This window comes from Medicago sativa, chromosome 6 (assembly GCF_051527215.1).
Source record: "Medicago sativa cultivar Bolivia chromosome 6, Bolivia_mono, whole genome shotgun sequence".
NCBI lineage: Eukaryota > Viridiplantae > Streptophyta > Magnoliopsida > Fabales > Fabaceae > Medicago > Medicago sativa.
This window is the reverse complement of record NC_140754.1, coordinates 1245177-1269842: the sequence shown is the minus strand read 5'-3', so window position 1 is coordinate 1269842 and position 24666 is coordinate 1245177. Positions and strand designations below refer to the sequence as shown.

The 24666-nt window shown below is 34.0% G+C and overlaps 3 protein-coding genes and 1 pseudogene across 4 annotated transcripts; 2 read left to right on the top strand and 2 right to left on the bottom strand.

Annotated features, from left to right (window-relative positions):
• The first annotated feature begins 656 nt into the window (after positions 1 to 656).
• LOC146911894 (aldehyde oxidase GLOX1-like) lies at positions 657 to 2966 on the top strand. Its single transcript, XM_085717585.1, has 2 exons — positions 657 to 1303; positions 2034 to 2966. The coding sequence occupies exons 1-2, from the start codon at positions 686 to 688 to the stop codon at positions 2964 to 2966; spliced, it is 1551 nt and encodes a 516-aa protein (XP_085573711.1). The 5' UTR covers positions 657 to 685.
• A 5400-nt stretch (positions 2967 to 8366) lies between these two features.
• LOC146911893 (zinc finger (CCCH-type) family protein / RNA recognition motif (RRM)-containing protein) lies at positions 8367 to 17584 on the top strand. Its single transcript, XM_085718228.1, has 5 exons — positions 8367 to 8508; positions 10566 to 11450; positions 13659 to 14822; positions 15139 to 15471; positions 16764 to 17584. The coding sequence occupies exons 2-5, from the start codon at positions 10665 to 10667 to the stop codon at positions 17217 to 17219; spliced, it is 2739 nt and encodes a 912-aa protein (XP_085574354.1). The 5' UTR covers positions 8367 to 8508; positions 10566 to 10664; the 3' UTR covers positions 17220 to 17584.
• Positions 17585 to 19649: 2065 nt separating this feature from the next.
• Positions 19650 to 24235, bottom strand: LOC146911891 (uncharacterized). Of its 2 annotated transcripts, none has more exons than XM_085718170.1 (3): positions 22169 to 24235; positions 20941 to 22064; positions 19650 to 20598 (listed from the first exon to the last, which is right to left on the bottom strand). In XM_085718170.1, exon 1 carries the CDS (start codon positions 24168 to 24170, stop codon positions 22233 to 22235), a length of 1938 nt encoding a protein of 645 aa, XP_085574296.1. In that variant the 5' UTR covers positions 24171 to 24235; the 3' UTR covers positions 19650 to 20598; positions 20941 to 22064; positions 22169 to 22232. The 2 variants fall into 2 exon arrangements, with proteins under 2 accessions (XP_085574296.1, XP_085574297.1); XM_085718171.1 differs by having other exon boundaries at positions 19650 to 20595; positions 22169 to 24221.
• LOC146911892 (uncharacterized) lies at positions 20957 to 22166 on the bottom strand (annotated as a pseudogene).
• Positions 24236 to 24666: the final 431 nt, after the last annotated feature.

Sequence of the window (24666 nt, the reverse complement as noted above, 5' to 3'; positions counted from 1 at the left end):
TTTTATAGGGACTAAAAATGCTATTAAAATTAAGTAGGGACTAAACTTACAAGGTCGCTATTTTATAGGGACTAGAAACATAATTAACCCTTTATTCCTTTGTCTCTTATAAAAAATTATCAGAATAAATAATAACATTCTTAAAGAGCTTAAAATAATACATATATGGGTATGTTCTGTATCACTATCTTATATCGTATAAAGACAAATCCACTATTTTGAACAAAACTACATGTGATGTGATGCACTGTTTTTTATTTTTTGAAGTAACAAGTGATGCAATATTGTTTTTGTAAAAAAAAAGTTTCAAGAGTCAATTTTTTATTTTTTTTTCTTACTTAAAAAAAAAGTGTCAATTTTTAATTCAAATTACTTATTACTTATATTTTTCTGTAGACTGGTTTAGGGTACGAATACGTAAAATCCGGACAATTTTGATACACATATAATCACTTTTTATTTTTACAGCTAGGACACATTTAATTACCTAAGTTACTGTTTTTATTTTGAACTAGTAATATATAAAGAGGAATAGTGATGATATCGTTTCATCAATCATACACCATCAAACCAGCCAAGACAAAACCATATTACAACAACAATGTCCACTTTGCTCCTCTTCCTTCTTCCCATGTTGATTGCCACCGTAGCATCTCCAGTGTCCGAGAACAACGGACAATGGCAGATGCTACAAAAAAGCATTGGGATTGTTGCTATGCACATGCAACTTCTTCACAATGATCGTATTGTCATATTCGATCGTACTGATTTTGGTTATTCTAACATCTCTTTACCAAACGGACAGTGCCGTCATGATCCAGCCGAATTAGTTGTGAAAGATGATTGCACTGCTCACTCTGTTGAGTATGATGTCTTATCAAACACTTTCCGTCCATTATTCATCAAAACTAATATCTGGTGTTCCTCTGGCTCAGTTAGGCCTGATGGATCACTCGTTCAAACCGGTGGCTACAACGATGGAAATCGCAACATACGAATCTATAGTCCTTGCCCGACATGTGATTGGAGTGAAATCGACGGCGGACTTGCTTCCGAGAGATGGTATGCCACCAGCCATATCCTCCCTAATGGTAGTCAGATTGTTGTTGGTGGTAAGGGGCAATTCAACTATGAGTTTTATCCCAGAAGCAATGATATCAAAGCAAATTATAGTTTACCATTTTTGGCTGAGACCAATGATCCTGAGCAAGAAAATAACTTGTATCCTTTTGTTTTTCTCAATGTCGATGGTAACCTCTTCATCATGGCCAACAATAAATCTATTCTCTTCGATTATAATAAGGTATTGTTGTTTTATTTTATATTATTTTTGAAAAGTATTAGTTTTTCTTTGGTTTTTGTTTTTTTGATAAAAAATGTTTCTATTTTAATATTACTCACATCATCCTACAATGAGTGATCCATGATCTCACAAGAGTTTGTGTGTAAAACCCAAAATAGTAAAAAAAAAAAAACATTTTAGAAAAAGTTAAATATTTGTTATAAATAATTTAAATAAAATTTGCTTATAAAGAAATATATATTTTAAGAGTCCATCTAATATGAAATTCTAAAGTAGGGTCCATTTGGCTATGTATGTGGTCAAATATGAGCAATGCTATATCTCTAGAAAAATAACATCAAGAATTCTTCAAGAATAAAGAATAGCCAATCACAATGCACTATTTGCCACAATTCAAGGAGGTGTGGCTGAAAAATAGGAAGTGGACAAATTAATCATCCAATTAAAATTTGCCAACTGTGTCACGAAAAATTCTTGAAGCTATTTTTCTTGAGAAGTAGCATTTTCCGTCAAATATAGATGATAAGTTAATTGATAACCGATGAACATAGATGATAGTTCAAAATTCGCTATTAACAAACAAAACCTTTGTGTAGAAATGTTATGATGCGTCACAAAATATTATTTTCACTATGGTTTTTATTAAATGTAACAAAACACACTACTTTAAATTTAATGGATTTAAAACCATATGTTATTATGTTTTGATTTGTGTACCAAACATTACTAGGGTATGGTGGTGAAAACATTTCCAGACGTACCAGGTGGAGATCCTAGGAATTATCCAAGTACTGGTTCTGCTGTTTTATTGCCATTAAAGAATCTACAAGCAAATAATTTGGAAGCTGAGGTTTTGGTTTGTGGAGGAGCATCAAGAGGGTCTTATTTACGATCAAAAGAGAATGTTTTTCTTAAAGCATTGAATACATGTGCCAGGATCAAAATAACTGACCCTAATCCACAATGGGACATGGAGACTATGCCAGGGCCTAGAGTCATGAGTGACATGGTGATGCTTCCAAATGGTAACATTTTGATAATCAATGGGGCTTCTTCGGGGACATCTGGATGGGAACAAGGTCGTGACCCGGCTCTAACCCCGTTTCTTTACCGAACAAATAATCCAATTGGGTCGAGATTCAAATTGCAAAGATCATCGGAGACGCCTCGAATGTATCATTCCACTGCTGTTTTGGTTCGTGATGGGAGGGTTTTGGTTGGTGGTAGTAACCCTCATTTCGGTTACAATTTCACAAATGTTTTGTTTCCAACCGAGCTTAGCATTGAGGCATATTCACCTTCGTATCTAAGCGATCGTTTGTCAAATTATCGTCCGAAAATTATGTCTCTTGATTCTAAGACTCAAATGGAATTAAAGTATGGTCAGAAATTGGAGCTTCAATTTCAAGTGAACAGGACATTAAAATACTTGAATTTAGTACATGTCACAATGTTGTTGCCGCCTTTTAATACACATTCATTCTCAATGAATCAAAGGTTGTTGGTGTTGGAGTCAAATAAAGTGAATCATGTGAACGGAACAACATATCAAATTGAAGTTACCGTGCCGAATTCACCTATTCTTGCACCTCCAGGTTTTTATCTACTATTTGTGGTCAACGCACAAATTCCTAGCGAGGGTATTTGGGTACATATACTTTGATTCTCTTATGATAATAAATGATAAATAACTTGTTTATCATGGGTAACATTGAGTTTTTTTTTCCTAGTTTCTTCTAGGTTTTCTCTACCAATGTAGATTGTATTTGAGATATTGTCGAACATGAAATGTGGGCAATTCAAAATTTAAACTTTGGTTTACTATATTGTGAGAGTCTTGTATTTGATATTTGTTTTTTTGTTGTTGTTTTTGTTTTACTCAAGGTATGTGTTATTTCTTTGAAAAAAAAACTATTTAATATTACGAAACGTTATTATGAATGATAATGCTATTATTTTTTGAATGAAGATTAATCTTGGTTTGATATGCATGTATATAATGAAACATGAATAATATCATAGTGACTACCGACATGACAAATATATTAAAGGAACACTTTTTCTTTTTTTTTGTCATGTGACTTAATGGTTAGAGATTCACTTCTTAAAATAAGTAAATGGAGAATCTGAAGAAATCATCCCTATTTCTTTCTTACAATGCTTCTAACAAATGATCTACGATCATAGGGATGAAACACCAACTTTTTTTCTTTTTTATCAACGGCGGAATACCATCTTTAATACACATACATTAAATAACTGGATCAATATGGGAATAACTTATCATGTCTACAACTATATTATCAAACATTCATGAAATTTAAATATTTTTTACTATGTTAATAATGTCTCAATTGTTTATTACCAAAAAAAAAAGTCTCAATCTTTCTATTGAAGAAAAAAAAAACTCAATCGCCTTACATTAGCAAAGCTAATTCTCCTTAATACATATGGATTAAATACTGTCAAAAAAATACACATAAGAATTAGATTGTTATTCGGTTCCGTGTGAGTAACTAGTCTCGCACCAAATATTTTATGGATTCAATTTAGGATACATAGCAAAAGTGACCAGATATAAATACTTTAAGATTTTGGATAAGAACTTGGCGTCACAATCCGTCGGTGATATGATATCATTAGTTTGTTGTTGTCCTCGACCCTTCTCGGTGCTATCCAACCATCAGTACCCTTTTTTCCAACGGTCATCTTTATAGTAGGCTGAGAGACTTAACTAATGCAATAGTGAAAGCTAGATATTAATACACCCATCAAAAGCAAAGTTGATTTGTATGTGTTAATGCCGGCCCAACAGATTAGGAGGTCTAAAGCAAAAATATTAATGTGACCTTTAAAAATATTTCTTTTAACAAAATATTTATATAAAATCAATTTTGTAGAGACCAAAATTTGTATTCATGACCGAGAGTAATTGAGGCATTTTTGGTAATCAGTTAAGCTATGCAAATGTATGTGATTTATCTGTCATATAATATACTTATAACCAAATTAATTTTTTTGAGGCCTTTTATTTTCACTCAAAATTTTGAAGCCTAAAACCCTTGCTTGAATTGTTTGACCCTTAGACCGGCCCTAGGTGTTGCATCTTGTGCCAACTCTTACAAAATTGAAATAATGCATTGTACAGTCTCAAAAGAAAATTAGAGCAAAACTCTAGATTGAACTAACATTTGAAAAGAAACAAATATCCAATAAAAATAAAACAATCAATTGAAAACTTGAAATGTTTGCAAATATAAAATAAAAGCTTATGTTAATTTATGCTCTAAAGGCACATGTTAATTTATGCTCTAATTAATTTATGCATTCAATTAATTAAAAGTTAAAAAATTAAATTCAATGCACGAATGCCAACAAAAATTTTCTATATTTAACTCATTAACTTATGCTTTACCATTTTCCTAAAATAAAATACATGCAACCAATCCTCAAATTTATACATCCATTAATTATGCATTGCCTAATACTACTGGACCAAAGCAAATGAGGAGCTTCATTTTCAACACCATCATTTGTGATTTGTTTAAGGTCCATTTTTTTTTCTTCAGATTTTTATAAAAAAGAATAAATTTGTCGTTCTGAAGTGTTTGTTTAGGATTATAAAAAAAAATTATCAAAAAAATTATTTTTGACTCAAATAAAAAACTATTAGGATTAGTTTTTTCAAAATGTATTTTTCTTCAAAAACAAAGAGATAATGTATGAACAAAAAATCATTTTTATAAGTAAAGTGATTTTTATGGATCATTAACGAACATAAATAGTTTCATATTTTTTTTAAAGATGAAAAAAACGCACTCTTAATAAATAACAAATCACTACTAGCTTAATTGTCAAGTTTAGAAGCCTATAAAATGGCATCATTGTAGCATGTTTTAATATATAATTAAAAATCTTCCTCTTCTCTCCCGTAGCATGTGTGTATATGAATTTTGAGTTAAAAGGTTAACATAAAACAATAACACGTCAAAAATATTAAAATGTCGCACAAATATTAAAATGGTATCAAAGTAGGTTTGGTTTTGCAAGTGTGAGTGTAAAAAATAGTTTACATATGTGAGAAACAAGAGAGTTCTCATTGTGTCAAAAATTGATGTGAGTATTTTTTGAGAGAGATGTGACAACTAATTACAATATAGTTTGGTCCGTTTCCAAACTAAATGTGGAATTAGATTTTGGTTACTCGGAATATTTGATGTTAGCACATGTAAAAAGTCACAATATTTGGAGCTCTTGGATCATGGATTACAACCAAGGGCGGACCTGGCTTGGGCCTAGTGCGGCAAGTGCCACACCAGCCCATGCCCAATTTTTTTTTTTTTTTTTACATGTTTGTTGTTGTGTATAAATTAGCTTGCTACTGAGACCTGCTAAAATGTTAGTTCTCGCACATTACACCACCATGGCAGTTGCGCCTGCTATGGTATCCAGATGCCGGATAATCTAACCTTCAATGTACACAAATCCATTGTTAATGATAGTTGTCCTTTTTGAGCAGCATCTCTAAAAAAAACTTGCAATTGTAGTCCAATGATTAATGTATGAGTCATTGGTTGATTGCACATGTCAATGAATAAAACATACAGCAAAATTAAGTATGGTTACCTAGCAAAATTAACCATGTTAACTAAGTAACAAGATAGATGGGTGATCAATTGGGTGATCAATGGTTAAATGATCGTCTTGTAACGTACATAGAAAGAGGTGTTTTTAAAACAATTAGCAATGATGTAATTTCAGCTCATTTTCAATAAATGGAAAATAGAGCATTTTCTTTGTAATTTTTGTTGCTACAACTATTTTTAACATAACTTATTATATTTACTATTATTTAATTATTTGATACAAAAATTGTGCCCCGGTGATATTCCGAGTCCAGGTCCGCCCTTGATTACAACAAGGAGGTGATGAAGTCATTCGAAGAAGGGACTAGTTAGCACTATCACAAGTTCGTTGAGGAATTGAGTGCTCAATTTTTGGCAAAATATAAAATGTTGAGAATGATAAGAGTGAGATATATTGAAGTTTTGTCACATAAAGGAGTAGCGAATGGTAAAAAAATTCTAATTGCAATCCTTGAGTAGAGAATATGAAAGGCATGAGATTTCCATTTCTGAAACCGTAGAACAATACTTTCCTTGTGTTATAAATCTTGTCAATAACATGAGGATGTATGGAAAAGATAATCTAGAAAACAAAGGTGGTAGAGAAAATTTCACACATGTGCATGTTGATGAAGTTTGACCATGTGGTGACTACAATAATTGAGTCCTACGACACATTAACCTTGTTAGTTGAGTAGCATGAAATTATTAGAAGTCATGTTAACAAAATATTGTAAAAACAGGAACAAGTAAAAGAAGAAGCTTTGAAGAGTCATGTGAACCTCAACAACAAAGTTTAATCCATTCAAATGGAAGAAGGTAAATGTTGTAATTTTAATAAGGGTGGATGGGGAAATCTCTGAGGTAAAGATTAAGATTAGAGGAAGAGGACGTGCCAACTTCAACTAATGGAGAGACAACAATTTAACATCATTCAATTAAGGAAGAGGTGGAAACAATTTTGTGCCTAACGACTACGGCAGAGGAATAGGTAACTACAATCAAAAGAGAAAAGATTATAGTTGTTTACACCGTTGAAAATTTGGGCATAAAACAGTTGATCACACATATAGAACTCAAAAAAATGTTGTAGAGAGTTTATATCAAAATACTAATAAGTCTTATGAGAATCCACAAGGTTTATTTTTAGAAAGCAATACTTGTTTTATAAGAAGAAAATGTTTGATATTTGGATACTAAATGTAGGAATCATATGTGTTGGGAAAAAAGAACTAGTATCTTCTCTTGATGAAACAACGAAGGGCAGTCATAAAATTTGGAAACAATACGAGTATTTCAATCTTGGAGAAATGCTAAAATGAAATATTTGTATTGGTGGATCTCAAAATTATTGGCGATGTTTTTTATGCTCGTGGTCTTCATCACATTATATTGAGTATGAGAAAACGGTTAGAGAAAGGTTATATCATGTAGATCCACAACGGTATTACACGTTGACTGGCAAAAGTTCAGATTCATCACAATGTAAAAATTACCTAATCTCTTAACGTGAAAAATTTCCTTACTTAAGTTCTCACAAATGCATATTCATATGCCTAGCTTCTCCTAGAAACTAGGGTTGTTGTGACTCTTCCCTTTTGTCTTAAGATGTAAGATTCTAAAACCTTCCAAAATTTGTCCCCTCATTTCGCTTCTCTCTCTCTCTCTCTCTCTCTCTCTCTCTCTCTCTCTCTCTCTCTCTCTCGATAATTTTTCTCAATATTAGTAAAGATTTCCTCCCAAGTCTGGTTCCACCCTCCTGCTAATGTTTGTAATTTTTGTTTAAAATATTCAATGGTTAGATTAGTCCTGGTCACAATAGTTCGCTAGAAAACGGTTCAATTCATATTTGTTTACACTGATTTCTTTGTATATCTAGTCTGTTAGATCGACCAAGCTGGACACGCGACCAACTCCTCTCATGTCGTTGATATCGACCATCACACAAGCCTCGTCTGATGGACTAATTCAAGTATTAAAAACATATTGTTCTTCAACCGTTATAATGCTCTCGTAAAACAACCAACACTTTTTTTTGTGTGTTTCTCGTATGTTTCCTCTACTACAAGTAATCATATTTAAGCTATATCAGATATAGAGCGTAGATACTTTCACTGTCGAGATTTGACCGTCAATTTTACACTAACTATCTTATCACTGAATATCAATAACTTCTTTCGAATTAATTTAGATATTTTGAGGGCATTATACGACGACTTTTCACTCTTGAATTTTTTCTTCCAAAGTATTCAATGATCAATTATATTATACTTATAAATCATATATTTCTACGCATAATTGTGGATAAAAATCTTTTTAGTGAGTAGTTAGAAGTACATGAATTTAATATGGTAAAAAAAGATGAGAAAAAAAAATATAGGAAAAAAATGAAATGAAAAAAAAAAAATTATATTTCATATTCATTTTGATTAAAGGGTATTGTTTCCTTTCTTCCAACCCATTTCTCTTCTTCTCCGTACTTTCACGGCAACCACTTTCCGTTCAATCGCCGTCCGCCACCGTCAACTCTCATCGCCGCCGCAACCGCTTTCCACTCCTCCTCCTCCTCCTCCTCCTCAGGTTCGAACGAATTTTCATAGATTTTGTTCCAATTTTCTCTTATCCTAATTCAAAATCAATGAATCAAAATTACTATATAGATATATTCGCGATTGTTTTCACTTCAATTTTGTAGTTAATTTCGGTTTTCTGAAATCAATTTGCGATTTTGTTGATTTTCATTCACAGTGTAGTTGTTGTTGTTGTTTGATGATTTTGTGAAAGATGAGAAAATGGAACGGAAGTTACGAAATAACGTGTTTGTTTCTAACTGAACATTTTTTTGTTAGGGTTTACAATAGTTAGAGAGAGAGTTTTAGAGAGAGATATATATCTTTCTAATTAAGCTATTAATTTTCGTTAATTAGTTTTTGTTACTAATTTGGTAAATTGATTGTGATTAAATTATTGTGTGTATGTGATTTTGATTGGTGAATTTTGAGTTGTTTGGTGTGGAATGTGTTTAGCTTAAAGTATTACGTAGCACCAGCATTACTGATCAAAGGTTTGTCTGGTGTTGTCCGACACACGACACTGATACATGTGATTACCTTCAAATAATTCATTTTATCAAATTATTACAGGTGTCTATGTGTGTGTCAGTGTCGTGTCCGATGTCCGTGTGTGTCAGTGCTTCATAGTTGATTAGTGTTTTTGGTAAATTAACTATAATTAAATTAGTGTGTTTGTGATTTTGATTGGTGAATTTTGAGCTGTTGAGGTATTTGGTGTGAAATGTGTTCAGCTAAGAGTACTCTGTAGCACCTTGACACGTCTGATCAAAGGCGTGTCTTGTGTCTGACATGTGTGTGTCACTGACACGACACTGATACATGTGATTTCGTTTAAATAATTCATTTTCTCATTATTACCAGTGTCGACGTGTCAGTTGTTTATAGTTAGAACTCAGAGTGGCATTGTTCTAGATGATTTTGAATGATAGGAGTTTTTTTTTGTTATTTAATGGGTAAACAACCGTTTTGGTCCGTAAATGCATGAGGCGTTGTCACTATCTTCCAGGAATGTATCGAAATTGCAAACACATGCACAAGTGTCTAATTTATTAGTCACTTTGGTCCTCAAATTTGTTTTAAGGTAGTCAATATAGTCCTCAAATGTGTTTTCCGTTGGTCAATTTAGTCCATAAAATTACTAACAAAAGAGGTTCTAGGGATATTTTGCAATTTGGATACATTTAGAAACTATAGTGACAACACCTCATACTTTTGAAGACCAAAATGGTTGTTTGCTCTTTATTCAATGCTTGCTTCTAATATGTGTTGTATTGTTCCGAGTTCGGAGTCAGCTGAGTGTTTTTTATATGTTGCATCGCTGGCTGCCATTAATTGCATTTGTCGTCGAGTCATTTATGATCTTTGGATGATTTCCTTGTTAGTCGTTGATTGACGAGACAGGGATGATTTGGTGTTATGTGATTACGATTTACAAGTAATTGTGGGTTTATTGTTTTACCTTGCACGGAACATCGCGTAGTTCCCATGTTTCTCGGAAACTGTCGTGAGTCATCGATTAGCCTTGGATGTTTCATAAAAAGCTTGGATGATTTTCTTGTTAGGGACGAATTGGTGTTTGGTGATTATTATTTACGAGTAATTGTGGGTTTATTTTCTTTCCTTACACGGATATTGCGTAGTTCATATGTTTTTGCCTTTTGGGAAACCATAGTGACAAGCAAAATTCTAATTTCATCGATTAGCAAGCATAGTAAACATATCTCACTCACAACAGTTGGACGAAAGATTGTGATTCTCAGTCAAGGCTGCATCTTTTGATGTTTGTTTAATGGGTTCTGGAAATTCAAAATATTCTTCATCACAAACTTTCTGAAATTTGTAGATTGAGATTTGCGTGTCAAATGTTTATTCTGACTTAGTGTAAGGATAGATGACTAGGAAACTCACCAAATTAAAAGCATACTTAAATTAATGCATATATAATTAGTCTGTGCCCATGGGCCTTGTCCATTTACTATGGGAAAGATTGTTAATCTTTTATGTTTAGAGTATGGCATCAAATTATCTTATATTTAATCTGCTGTAATTTTTTTATCGATGTAGGTCCGTTTGTATTTCTGGAATTATTCGAAACAACATTAAGCTGGCTTGTCAATCCTAGTTGGGATTTGGAAGAAGATACCATAAAGATTTCGTTCATAAATGGAGCTGAAAGCTTCATCTCCAAAGCCAGAGTCTGTTGTGCCATCTGATTGTGCCAGTGATCCTGAAGAAACGGAAGTGAGCGACGACGACGATGATGATCGGAATCATAAGCATCGGAAGAAGGAAGATCGTTCTCAATCATTGGAGAGAGATGTTTCAGATCCTGTAATTAACAGGCCATTCAAAAAGCGTCACAAAAATTTTGGGAATCGCCATCCGTTCAGAGAAAATGAATCGATGGCCTTTGAAACACTGAGAACTTACAATGATGCCACCACAGATAAAGATTTTTACTCCAAGTTTGACAGAAGGCGCCCTGGGATGACTTCAGGTCCTCGAATGCCTTTTGATATGAATCAAAGAATACGGCCAAACCAATTATTTGCCGGAGATCCTGGTGCTGGTAGGGGAAGAGGCAGGGAATCCGGTTTTTGGAATCAACGTGAATCCAGGTTCAGCTCAATTGATGTTGCTTCACAAATGGTTCAGCAGGGACCCATTCATCCAGCCCTTTATACTGGACGTGGGTTACCAAATATATCAAATGCACAAAATGCTTCTTGGAATACATTCGGTTTACTTCCAGCAGTACCCAATGGTGGCTTAGACATGCTTCATCCAATGGGTTTACAAGGAACACTCAGACCACCTATTAATTCATCTTTAAATGTGAATATTCCTCGTCAACGATGCAGAGATTTTGAAGAACGTGGATTTTGCCTTAGAGGGGACATGTGTCCTATGGAACATGGTGTAAATCGAATTGTCGTTGAAGATGTTCAGGTACCTTTTTTTCTTGAACATGTTTGTTTTTTCTTGAGATACTAGCAAATATCCATATTTTTAAAATAAAATTAATATTGAAAGAAAAATATTTTACTTGATAAAATATTTGACAGCTATAGATATGCGTAATTTACATACAAAAGACTTTTCAAATTGTAAAAATATATAAATGTAAATTATGTTAATGAAGACATATCATCATTTGTCTCCAATTTGATTGTTAAAATATAATAATTAAATCTTATAGTATATAAAGCAATGCTAAGGACAGTCAATTTAACACTCTCCATTATACACACTCTCACATACAGGGCCACGTGTCCAACAATACACTTTTCTTAAATCTCGGTTACTTATTTACAGGCTCTACAACAGAATAGTGGAACAATTTTCGAGATTCTGATAATTAAAAGGAAAACACTAATGATTTCTTGAACCTGTTCAACCAGTTACCCGTATGTGAGTGTTGTGGGCCACAGGGCCCTGTATGTGAGAGAGTGTCTAATGGAGAGTGTAAAAGTGACTGTCCTTAGCATTGCTCATTAGTATATATTATGTTAGGGTATCCTAGTGTATCTCCTAGGGTTAGTTTTTAATCGTAGTGTATCTTAGGATAAGTTTTCATATTACTTATTATTTATTATTATTATTATAATTATTTGTTTCCTTGAGTGTTTAAGCCTCATATTTTAGCTTTTGCTCGATAGTTAAGCTTTGGTAGCTTCTTCCTTATGTGATGGTTAAGCATATTTGCTTTTGTTAAGTGGTAAAGCCTTCAGTTATAGGCTTATAGCTACTTCTTAATGTTTAAGCTTTGATATTTTTGCTTCTGTCGTGAGTAATTGAGGCTCATTTTTACCTTCTTTCCTGATGGTTAAGCTTTGGTACCTCTTCCTTATATGGTGGTTAAACGTATTCATTTTGGTTTAGTGGTTAAGCTTTGAGTTTTGGCTTTTGTTAAGTTGCTTTTATGCCTTTGATGTTCTTGTTTCTGCGAAACGGTTAAGCCTTGAGTTATTACTTTTCTTAGTGGTTAAGTTTTGCTCGCCTGTTTTAGACACTCGGTGATTGTACCCAAATTGGGTTTCTTGATTATTTTGGAGCAAGTGTTGTGGCAATGCTACAAAAAGATCTAAGGTTGAAGATCTCTAGAATTATTCACTTGAGGGGGAGTGTTAGATTATGACAAATATCTTATATTATCTTTATATTATGTAAAGAGTATCATACCGTATCTCTTGGGATTAGTTGTGCCTACTTTGGGCGCACTGTTAATAACTAGCCTCATCGATGACCTTTTAGTTGTATGTTGGAAAGAGTTTTTATTAAACGACGTTCTTTATAATTATTCTCCTCCCTGTTGTCTGTTTGTTGGCATTGCTCTCAGAAAATTAGATATTCATTTTTCTTTATGAGCCAACAAGGAACTTCGTATTTTTGTATGGGAAATGCTAACAAGTGCCCTTGGGGCATTGTTTAAGTAACCAAAAGTAGTAATTTTTGTATGGAAACTTGTGTAATTATTACGTTTATATGTGTTTGACTTGTGTTTTCAAGATAAAATTTCTTATAATGGATCACTTGTTAGTATAACCCTTTTTGTATTTATTTTGTAATAGAATAGTGAATAGTCTAAATGCTGGATTTTAACCAGCCAACAAGGAATTAAATCCAATGTTCTGGAGATGACGATGTTATGTTGCACGAGTGGACACATAAGACAATATTGAATTAGGACTAAAAGTATTAAGAAAATGTTGCGGTAGCACCAATTGAAGAAAAGTTGATAGAGATTAGGCTATAATGTGGTTTGTGCATGCATGGAGAAGACTTGCAGAAGCCCTGGTAAGGAGGGTTATTTGGATGGAGGATAGCCAAATCGTAAGAGTTAAGAGAGAGATCAAGGACAACTATAAATCAAATCATTAAGAGGGATTTAAATTTGAATGGTCTGTCATTAGAAGTTGCTTATGTTGTAGAACATTATGGTGTTGTTGGATAGCTGATTCGACTGAGTTGTCCTAAGCTTTTGTTGTTTCTTTACATGATACTATTGGTTTTTTGTATCACAAACTTGTTTTTGATAAAAGCTTCAAATGTTCAATATTTATTTATTACATGTGTTGTCATGATCTTAATTTGTACTGACCAATATTTGTTGATTATAGTTAAACTAGCTAATTAATTTGTTTTTTCATAATTCAGAGTCTTTCACAGTTCAACCTTCCTGTTTCGCTTACAAGTGCACACCTAACTGGAGCACCTACTGGATCTGGATCTGGATCACTGCATTCAGTAAATAATTCAACTGCTTCAATGAACAGCAAAAGTAAATCTGGAATAATTTCCAAGTCCATTGTCAGTGATGTTGGTTTGTCGATGGATGGTGCATATCCCGGTCCTGGTTGCACAAGTGGAGCTGATCTTTATGATCCAGATCAACCACTGTGGAATGATAGGGGTCTGGAGATCGATGATGCTGAGCCTATGTCTAGTGATGCTCCAGATAGTGTTTGTCCAGTTGAAGCTACCAGAACTTCTGTCAGTTTACAGGGTGCCAGTTCATCTGTCTGGGGCAGAATTGGTGGTTCAAAAAATAGATTCGACACGAAAGAAAAATCCAACCCTACAATGAGTTCTTTTCATTTTCCTGATAATCAACCAAAGGAAGATAATGATGAATTAGTAGGTTGTCACAGTGCTTCCAGTCAAGGTAAGCAAATCATAGCAGATGATGCTATCCCAAGAGCCTTTGAAGCATCTTTGAAGGCACAGATTGATATGCGTAACATACGTAAACCATCACAGAAGGCACTGCGTACTCTATTTGTAAATGGGATACCTCATAAAAGTAACAGGAGGGATGCTCTTCTTGCGCATTTTAAGAAGTTTGGGGAAGTTATTGACATTTATATTCCAATGAATAGTGAACGAGCTTTTGTCCAATTCTCCAAGAGGGAAGAGGCTGAGGCTGCTCTAAGGGCACCTGATGCTGTAATGGGCAATCGTTTCATCAAGCTGTGGTGGGCTAATCGTGATTGTATCCCTAGTGAAAATACTACTAGTAGTAGTGGGAATGGTGCAATTGTAACTCCCCGTGGGCAAACCACTTCCGTTCCATCTCATCCAGTTGCCACTGATAGGAGAAAAGATATCCATCAACCCGATTCTTCAAGGACTACATTTGAAGAATCATCACCTTCTGATCCATCTAAGCTGGTAATTGCAGATGCACCCAAGGTTCCACCTCCTTTGCAGAGGAAACTTGAAAACTTGGAGCATCTAAAGGAACAACTGCGTAAGAAGCAGGAAATGCTGGACCAAAAGCGTAACGAGTTCAAGCGCCAGTTGAACAAACTTGAGAAACAAGTAAACCTAATTGCTTATTTTTCTTTAATTGTTTTAGAGATTCATGATATCTGGGATATTTAGTGCATTTTTCTTTTACCAAGTAACGTCATAAGTTTAGTGTCAGGTAACAGCACCATATGTATCAATTAGTGCATATGCTGCCTTTTTTAAGTTCAAGTAATAACATAGTGTTCATAGTTTATCCTCTACATAACTATATTAAAATAAAACAGAAGTCAGGCACAGTCACCACTTTCCCAATGCATTCAGTTATCATCTTGTTTCCTGTATTAATGTCATTCCTTCTCATCATACAAACTCTAATTATTCACAGGCTACAGGACCCAAAGGTGAAGCTGTTACTGAGCAACCTGCCAAGAGACCCAAAACGAGCTCGGCGTCTGATGTTGCCAAACTGGCTTCTCCTCAATCGTCTGATACTGATATTGGTATGTCATCTTCACAAGCAGAGGCAGCAGTGGATAAAAATAAACAGTTGGCCAATTTTGTTTCCCAAAGTCCCAAACCAAGTACACCAAGGAAACCACATGAACCTGCAGGATTGAAGCAGTCAATTCAATCATTAGTGCCTGTAAATAGATACAAGTTGGATAATCGTCCCACCGCATTCAGAATCATTCCACCTTTGCCAGTCGGTCTAGCAAATGTAAGTCTTTTCTCTCTGCCTTATGTGTTTGTACCTACTGAAGGATAGTTTTGCACTGGCTCTCGCATGTGTGTGTGTGTGTGTGTGTGATAAGGTTTAAAATTTTAATATTTGAAGACTGAAGCATTGTGATTCTGTATTCTTTGTTGTCTTTCCATAGTCTGACTCTGACCCATTTTGAGATATTTATGAAAGGGAATATTATTTAATGTAGAAGTCTAGATACAAATAAAGAAGTTACAATATTGACTGATTAAAACATGAAAATGATGTCTTTCTTTTGATTGTTTGTATTTATTTCACCTCTTTTAAGATCGTATAAACGTGTACAATTATGTGTAGTCACCTCTTTTGGGGGGAAAATGATAGGTCTTCTCTCTGTTGTATACACACTCACCTAAGGTATCATATTTAAATTTTGATAGTCACTGAATAAGGCCCCCATCTAATTTACCATATGCATTGTATGGGGTGAGAGATTTGAAAATGTTAATTAGAAGTTGGACCTCAATTCTTATTGGTCATCATTTAGTTAAAAGTAGAAGGATTTGGCATAATTATTCTTGAAGGAAATTGGGAGGTGGATTTTTCAATCCAGGGAAGGGTTTTGAGCAGAAGAGTTATTGAGCCTAAACAAAAAAGTTGTCCCTCTACAATTTTTCTTCCCATTCGTATGCACAAATTGTAATCTTCGAATCAAAGATCTTTGCTGGGAAGAATTCTCCTTTCTTTTTATAAAATTTGAACAGCCAGAAAACGTGAGAAATCTGGGGAAAATGAAGGAAATTGAAGAGATAGAGAGAGAACCGGAGGCTGTTCTTAATTTTTGAATCTGATTCTTCTTTATTTTCTTTACAGAGAATCTGATTCTTAATTAGAGTGTAGAAAGTACAGTGGTATTTATATAGTCCATATGAAAAGTTGGTCACGAGTTAGCCTTTCCTAAGTTATGATTGCAGTCCATGAACCTACCTTCTTAGTGGGTCTTGTTGTGTCAAACCTTAGGGAGGTGTTTGGAAGAGCTAATCTGAGCTAATTTTCTCAAGCTACCTATAACAGGTTATAGAAGTACCTTATACAGATCTTATGCAGAGTTTAAGTTTATCCCTTTTTCCTCTTGGATTCTTAAAATAACTAGTACACTAGCGTTGTTGAATAAACCATTTATCCAAACACCCCGAGCATCATATGAAAATAAAGTGACTTTTATGGTTGATTGATTGGAAGTCCGTGTATTTATATGTTCATTTTGTCTTATTGTATATTTGGTTAACAAAATTGCTGTTTTTTAGGTTGCTGCTTTGGAGGAACACTTCTTACCATACGGTGAACTTTCCGCTGTAGAGCTAGAAGATGTCCAAGTCAACGATAGTAGCGAACAAGAGGCACGCGTAAATTTCACTACTCGTGGAGCAGCTGAGCAGGCGTTTACAAAAGGTAAATGCTGGAAAGACCATAACCTTAAATTCATGTGGCTGACACCTACCAATTCTGGCAACGCCACTGTCAGTAGAGAACGTTCTCTATCTGCTCCTCCCAGTGAGCCCTTGGATACAACAAATGGCAATTCTGAAGAAAAATCGCGAAACCCCGCAAACCATGAAGCAATTGTGTCTGACGGTGAGCATAAAGATTCCGGAACTAAAAATGATTCGGTGAATATTAAAAAGGAACAAGATGAAGATCTACAGTGTATCACCAGTCAAGTTTCTTCTGCCAAACAATCACCCGAAGACAATGTCTGTTGAGAGGATCTGTTGATGGTCAGATTTGTACAGCGAGGTAAAATTTTAAATCGATCAAACACTAATTTTCAGGAACATTTTTTTTATTCAATTTCTAAAAAAATATTATTCCATGTTCCTTTTGTCAATGCACAAGACTTGTAAAGTTCCTTCTATTTGGCCACCTCTTGTATTTGGTGGTATTAGTCAATTGGCACATTGTGCTATTTCTCAACTTTTCAATAGTTCTATTTTAGGATAAATTTTTTGAAGATCAAAGTTCTGTTAAAAGCCGTGTAACGGTTACTTGACAAATATTCGGGAACCCTTTCCCCTTATGTTTGTAGTTAAAGTAGAAAAATATAGTTGAAAATGTTAGTTTAACTCCATTATTATCCTTGAAACGTTGTTTGTTTTATTTCTACTTATTCTTATTTGAGTTAAACTAGTAATGGTTTTGTGAAAAGATTGCATGAGTATAGGAAAACAAATTGTGGAAAATGTAAGATTCTGTCAAGTGTCATTAATGGAACACTTTTTTTTTTTAAGAATAGATAGACTAACTAATTAATGTATAAAAATCATAAAATAAGATTTGAATAAATTTAGGTATAAAGTCTTAAAAGGAGTGTTGCATATTTCACTTGATATAAACACACTCCCTAAATATTATTAATTCTTTGAACAATCATTTTCATTTTTTAAACTATCTATGGGAGATTTTGATTTGCGAGTGGTTAATTGAATTATGTTCTTTTTGTCAACAAAAAGGTTTTAATCTTCATTGAAAAAATGATGGGTTTTTGTCTTTTACCTTTTGGAATATGCTAATTTGTTGTCTTTGAAGTTTGATTTTTAAGCCTCTTTCGTGTTTGTCACTATATCACAATATTTGAAAAGTAACGAGACAAATCATGTCTGTTCTCAAGATAAGAATTAAAACGAATTTTAAAAAATTGTGGGATAAAAATATATTTAACTCAAAAAATTGTTTGTTTTCTACTTCTAAATAAAAATACCAATTCGCTCAAAAAAATAAAAATAAAAATACCAATGACACAAAGGCACTAGTTAAAAAAACTTAAGATAATATGTCCAAAAAAAAATTAAAATAAGTTAATTATATCTGTTTTTTTTTTTTTGTAAGTAATAGAGTGGAAGAAATCGTTATAAAATTAAAATGACACTTATTTTATAACCGTCTTATATGAAATTTTTACTTGTCCCTAAAATTTCCTTATAAAACAAAACTTGTCCCTTAAGTTATAATATCGGTGTTTTGTTTCTAGATAAAACATATATTAAAAGATTTATAATATTTAATTATTATTTTAAAATAGCTTCTAATTCGTTTTATTTTATAAAATGAACAAAATTCTATTGATAAATTCGTAAAATTTATTTAAAAAAAAGTTTATTAAAATTAATGTATTAATATATTCAAATTTTAAAAATAAAATTTTATTTTGTGTAAATGAGAAAATTATTTTTATTCCATCCAACTGATTTTTAACTCTATTTCACCTCCTTTAAAAAAATACCTCTGTTTCACATCATGATAAAATCCTAATCCGTCTCTGACGGAGCTCATTAATTATTTGAACCTAATCATAATTTGTCTGTTCATTAATTATTTGAACCTAATTGTTTGATATGTTTCAGCCGTAACAATATTTTCATGAATTTATAGCGTTATCACTACTCTATCTTAAAATCCCTTTAAAAAAACGATTTTGTCTTAAAAAATCGAATATCAAAGATTCTAGCGGTCCAATTGAGGCACTCATGTGACATCTCTCTCGGACTCTTTAAATATTGACACAAGTATGAATAGATGCTTAATTGATCTCGTTTGTTCAGTAAGTACAACTTAATTTATAACTGCATGGATATTGATATGCACGAATTTGAGTTGAGATTTCTCACTTCTCCACATTTAAGGCGTGAGAGTCTCTAACCATTATGCTACTTGACCAAGTAAATGTTTTGATTCATATTTGCAATGCTAAAATCCAGGCGAAGCAAATAATGCTCTAGCTCTATATCTAAACATGATTCAAGTTGTGGATTGATCATTTAGAAGATGTCTTTCACCTATAACAGTAACATTTGTTCCGGAATCTGTAACTGCTGGAGATGAATTAGGACTACAATATTGGAGATGAAGCTCACCTTATTTATACTACTGCTGTGACATCTATAGATTCTATACCTAACGCAATAAGCCTAAAAATCACAAATGTTTTCAAACTTTAGAGGGTATCATATTAAGTCAATTATGTAGCACTATGATTTCGGTTAGCTATAATTAGTTTTTAACATTTTTTTTATCAACACAACATTATAATGTATTTGTAAATATTTATCGAAAAGATTGTTAATACTTTGAATTTTTTTTTGATCAAACAAGACTTAACTCATCATTTATTAAATATGGTTAATACAAGAGGAACAAAATAAAAGACTTATCGACTAGTCGAAGAAATGGCCGGTCTAGCAATGATATGAGCAACCATATTCTCCTGACTCATAACAAATTTCTTCTCAAAGTTGGAATTCAATGATAAAAAAACACCTAATACTAGCAACGAAAACAATAAGCTCAGGCAAACCACCTGTGCTAGCAAGAACAATGTCAACAAGGACTTGAGATTTACTTTCAAACAGCACATACTGTAGTCCCATGTGAGCCCATTGGATAACTGACAGTAAACTAACTGCCTCACCCTCGTGAATGGCAAAATTCGGGCTGAAAGTTCCCCGACATACTCTCCTGCCTCCTTCCGGATGCAACACCCATAGCTTGTCATACCCAAGTTTGTATGAAAACTAGCATCCCTGGATTCTGCCACTGAACTCTGCTATCCCTGCTGCTTGCATTTGTGATTGTTAATATCATTGGACCCTTGTGCTGCAAACCACTCCTCCCACGCATATTGCGCCCTGTTCTAAATCTGCTCGGCATTATTCTTATGTTGATTCCAAACACTATCATTTATGTTCTCCCACATGGCCCAGATAAATATCAAGACATGGGCTGTGATGGACTCCTCCCTACTAGAACAGGCATCAAGTAAAACAGCCGCCAGAGAAGAAAAACACAGGCTTTGATCAATAACCACCGACCTTAAACCCGCAATATCCCAACAAAGAATACTGGTAATGCACAGGAAAAAGAGATGCCAATCACTCTCTACGGTATGAAAACAGAACGTGCCGCTCAATCAACCTCTGTTGAGTTTGCTTTTAATATTTTGATTTCTTTTTTTACTAGTAGCTATGTTTTTGTTTCTATTTCATAGGGATGCTCATACAATCAAGGGCATGTATCATAGTTGCAAGCTCGGCAGATATGTGATAAAAGATGATTTACCTGCCTCCAAATCCATCATGAGTTATTCTGCTAAAATAAAAAAATCAAACGGTCAACAAGAACCAAGTGTATGCAATCATATACAACTTAATTCATTTAAATCACATATGCAGCAGTAAATAATATTTGCAGACTCAGAAAGTTAAACATTTCCAAATTATTGCAACCAAAACTTCAATATTGCCTTTCACTTGTATGCAATGTTTTCCTTTTACTTTATCACATTTTACTTATTGTATCGAAAATAAATTAATAAAAAGGATAATCCTTCAATAATGTTATATGGAAATACCAGTTCAAAATTTTGCATTATGTTGACATGTAAATGAAAACAAAGTGATCAAAATCATAAATACTCATAAGTTAGCTTACTTGTTTTCATCCGGACTTCAGCTAACAGCATAAATACTCTGATAGCAACTTGGATATTACAGAGTGCTCAAGTCTCAGATCAAGTAATCAGGACTGCTCGGTGGAGCATTTAAGTGATTTGGTTCTTCCCCCTCAATCGCTGTATAAGGTTCGGTTCTCCGAGTGCTTAAAAACTTATTTAAAATGTGTGGTTGGGCTTAACACAACCCCACAAAACCAGCTTCTTCTTTGAGTCCGGATTTGTGAAGAAAATCCACCATTGCATCTACAAGTCCTCGTTTGCCCTCTCTATCCTCTGAATGCATCAGGTCCAAGAATTTGCTTGCATGATCCCTCACATTTTGACCGTCGGGCCCTGCTGTCAGCATTGACTGTAAAAATACATGAGCAGGACGGCCACTGACTTTCATCGGCTCACAACAAAATCCCACATCGTACTGAGATTGTGCCTCTGTACAACAGCTGAGAAGCAAAGTATAAGTCTGCAAAGAAGGACTTGGGCCGAGTGCTGCCATGCTTTGGAGAAGATTATACGCATCTGGCAATCGATGCACCGTAAAAAATGCTCTGAGAAGAGAATAATTGCAAGTTGGTACATTTGGAAGCAAACCTGCACTGAGCATTGCCCCGTACAATTCCCAAGCCTTCTCAACATTACTAGCCTTTCCCCATAGGTCTACCAGAAGACCATAAACAGGTTCATCTGGTGCCCAATTCCTCTGCTTCATCTCAACAACGACTGCTTCTGCTTCCTCAAGATACCCACAGTGACCAAGCACCTCCATTACAATGCTATATGTAACTTTGTTGGGTCTAAATCCTGCGTTCTGCATGTCACGCTATAGTTTCGATGGTGCCTCATAATTCCTTGCTTTAGCTTGCAAAGTAATCATGATATTGTAGGTGACAATATTAGGAACACAACCCTGATTAACCATTTCACAAAATAGTCTGTCAGCAGCAGCAAAATTACCAGATTTTCCCAAACAGTTGATTGTCACAAGTAAACGTCAACTTGTTGCATTCTTTCATACATGGACATGGCCACATCAAGATATCCAGCTTTTATATGGATATCGATGAGTGTGCAGTAAGTGACACGATCAGGCTCACATCGATTTCTCCTGCATTTGAGTGAAGACATTCAGTGCTTCCTTTAGATAGTTTGCACAACCATAGCTGTGAATCAGGCGATCATATGTTACAACATTAGGAAAGTTTATCATACCGTCAGCTTGGCCGCCTTCAGAAAGCAAGGTGAGTTGTCAGACGCAATCCTAGATTGAGACAACTTAGACTTCAAGCATGTCGCCGTCCGATATATCATCATCATCATCAAGTTCCATACCTTTCTGCAATCCTCGGATAACGTACTTGCATGTTAAACTATTTGGAACAAACCCTATCTTGACCAGCTCATCTTGAAGCTCCATCAACTCAGCTACATTACCAACCTCACAGAAGACTTTAACAATTGCATTGTAGCTTTCTGTATCGTAAACTTGAAACTCCTTGGCAAAGAATTTCAATAACGACACAGCTTTATTTACATCGTTTTCTTCACAATATCCATTTATTAATGCCCTCTTTATTTCTAAATCAGGTAGAATACCTAAACTAACCATTTCCTCCAACAAGTTTTCAGCCTCTGAAGTCCTTTTCACTCTACATAAGCAGCTTATGATGGCTTTATAGGTAGTGAGATTCATTTTCATACTCCTTTGTGTCAACTCAGATTTCAAAATCAATGCCTCTTCCACATTATTGAATGTACATAGAGACTCTACAAGTTTAATGTAAGTACTCATTTCAGGCACATAGCCATCTTGCGATATCCTTACCAAAAAACTTCGTGCTGCAAACGGTCGACCTTCTTTACACAATGCAACTAAGAGATAATCATATAAATTTTCAGAGATTTTAATTCCAAACTTCTGCAGTTCTGCAACCATATTCAACGCCGACAAAAGCTTTCCCTCCCTTGCATATCCTTGAAAAACAATCTTACAAGTAACATTGTCCGGACGAATCCCGATTCCTATCATTTCATGCAATAGTGATCTACACATTTGCATCTTACCACCTTCTTTGCAATAACCAGATATAAGTGTATTATACGACACAACATCCGGATCAATCCCTCTCTGAACCATCTGATTAAAAAGTTGATGAGCCTCCTTAATCTTTCCTTCTTTACAAAGACCGTTCATCAACGCACTATATGAAATCAAATTAGGAACCACACCTCTAATGCCCATAATCTTATACAAATAAAATGCATCCTCCAACCTTCTTTTCTTACAATAACCATTAATAAGTATATTATACGTAACCAAATCCGGTTCAAATCCTTCTTCCTCCATCTTCTCAAGAAATCCATTCACTTTATCACTATCCCCCTCTCTACACAAAACATGAGTCATAATATTAAAAGTATAACCATTTCTATGTATTCCAAGTCTCCCCATTTCTTCATACACTTCCCAACATTCACCAATATAATTAATCTTAGACAAACCACTCAACAAACAATTACAAGCAACAACATTAGGAACAAAACAACCCTCAACATTCTTCCAAAAAGTCTCTAAACCCTTCTCAACCATACCTAATTTCACATAAGCCTTAATAAGCATATCAAAAATCACAGGATTCCAATTACAATCCTCAGTACAATCAATCAAACACTTATAAACATCATCACTAGAAACAACATTCACATTGTTCAATTGTATCAATTCACACAACAATTTCATGGCTTGATCAAAAACTTGATTCCAACCAAGTATATGAACAATTAAGCAATAATTCTGCAAACTAAGTGTGACCCTTAAATCATTTTTAACCCAATTGAAAAATGTGAGTGATGAGGAAGCATCAGATTGAGTTCTAATCAAAATCCTAGAAATTTCATGGGTACCCAAATGAGGGAGAATTGTTTTGAATTGGGTTTGAAAATGAGAAAGGTGGAAACTTTTTTGTTTGAGGGTTGTTGAAATGAGGTTTACAATGTTTTTAGGGTTTTGGGTCGGTGGGAGAAGATTGTAAAATGGACTTGAAATTGGGTTTGAATCAGAATCATGTAGAATAAGAGAAGAAGAAGAAGATGAAGAAAATGATGAATACTTTGTGAAAATTGAGTGAGAAAGGGAATAGATTGAATTTAAGATTCGAGAAATAGTGGAACCTTTGATCGCCGGTGACCACGCACGGCGGCGATGAGCTTGCATGGCGGCAGACTGAAGAATGCAGGAGTGTTCTGTGTCAAAATTCAAAAGTGTTTGTTTTTTTTTTTTTGGTTACAATTCAAAAGTGTTTGTTTGAAAAAATTGAAAAGAAGAAATATTTCAACTTTTGTAATAATAATAATAATAATAATAATAATATGTGTGTTTGATTATGTTTATTTTGAAATAAAAATGAATAGATATTTTTTTTTTAAAGTTTAGATGATTTGAATTTCAGAAGCTCATTAGAGTTAGAGAAAACTTTAAGGCTCAACAAAAATTAATTGATCATAAACTAAAGACATTTTCATATTGGCAACGAAGATTTAAGCCTACAACTATATAAATGAGTCAACTCATTACCAACTAAATCAACATTCATTGACAAATGTTTGATATTTCTCATAACACTTTCAAATTTGCACATATATTTGATTAATGTAAATTTTGTTTAACTTACAATGCATAAATGTTAAACTCATTTTCAAAATCAAATCGT

Coding starts and splice junctions, on each gene's coding strand:
- LOC146911894 (XM_085717585.1), top strand. CDS start 686: ATGCTACAAAAAAGCATTGGGATTGTTGCTATGCACATGCAACTTCTT. Junction 1,304..2,033: donor TTCTCTTCGATTATAATAAG/GTATTGTTGTTT, acceptor AAACATTACTAG/GGTATGGTGGTGAAAACATT.
- LOC146911893 (XM_085718228.1), top strand. CDS start 10,665: ATGGAGCTGAAAGCTTCATCTCCAAAGCCAGAGTCTGTTGTGCCATCT. Junction 11,451..13,658: donor TTGTCGTTGAAGATGTTCAG/GTACCTTTTTTT, acceptor TTCATAATTCAG/AGTCTTTCACAGTTCAACCT. Junction 15,472..16,763: donor TGCCAGTCGGTCTAGCAAAT/GTAAGTCTTTTC, acceptor GCTGTTTTTTAG/GTTGCTGCTTTGGAGGAACA.
- LOC146911891 (XM_085718170.1), bottom strand. CDS start 24,170: ATGCAAGCTCATCGCCGCCGTGCGTGGTCACCGGCGATCAAAGGTTCC.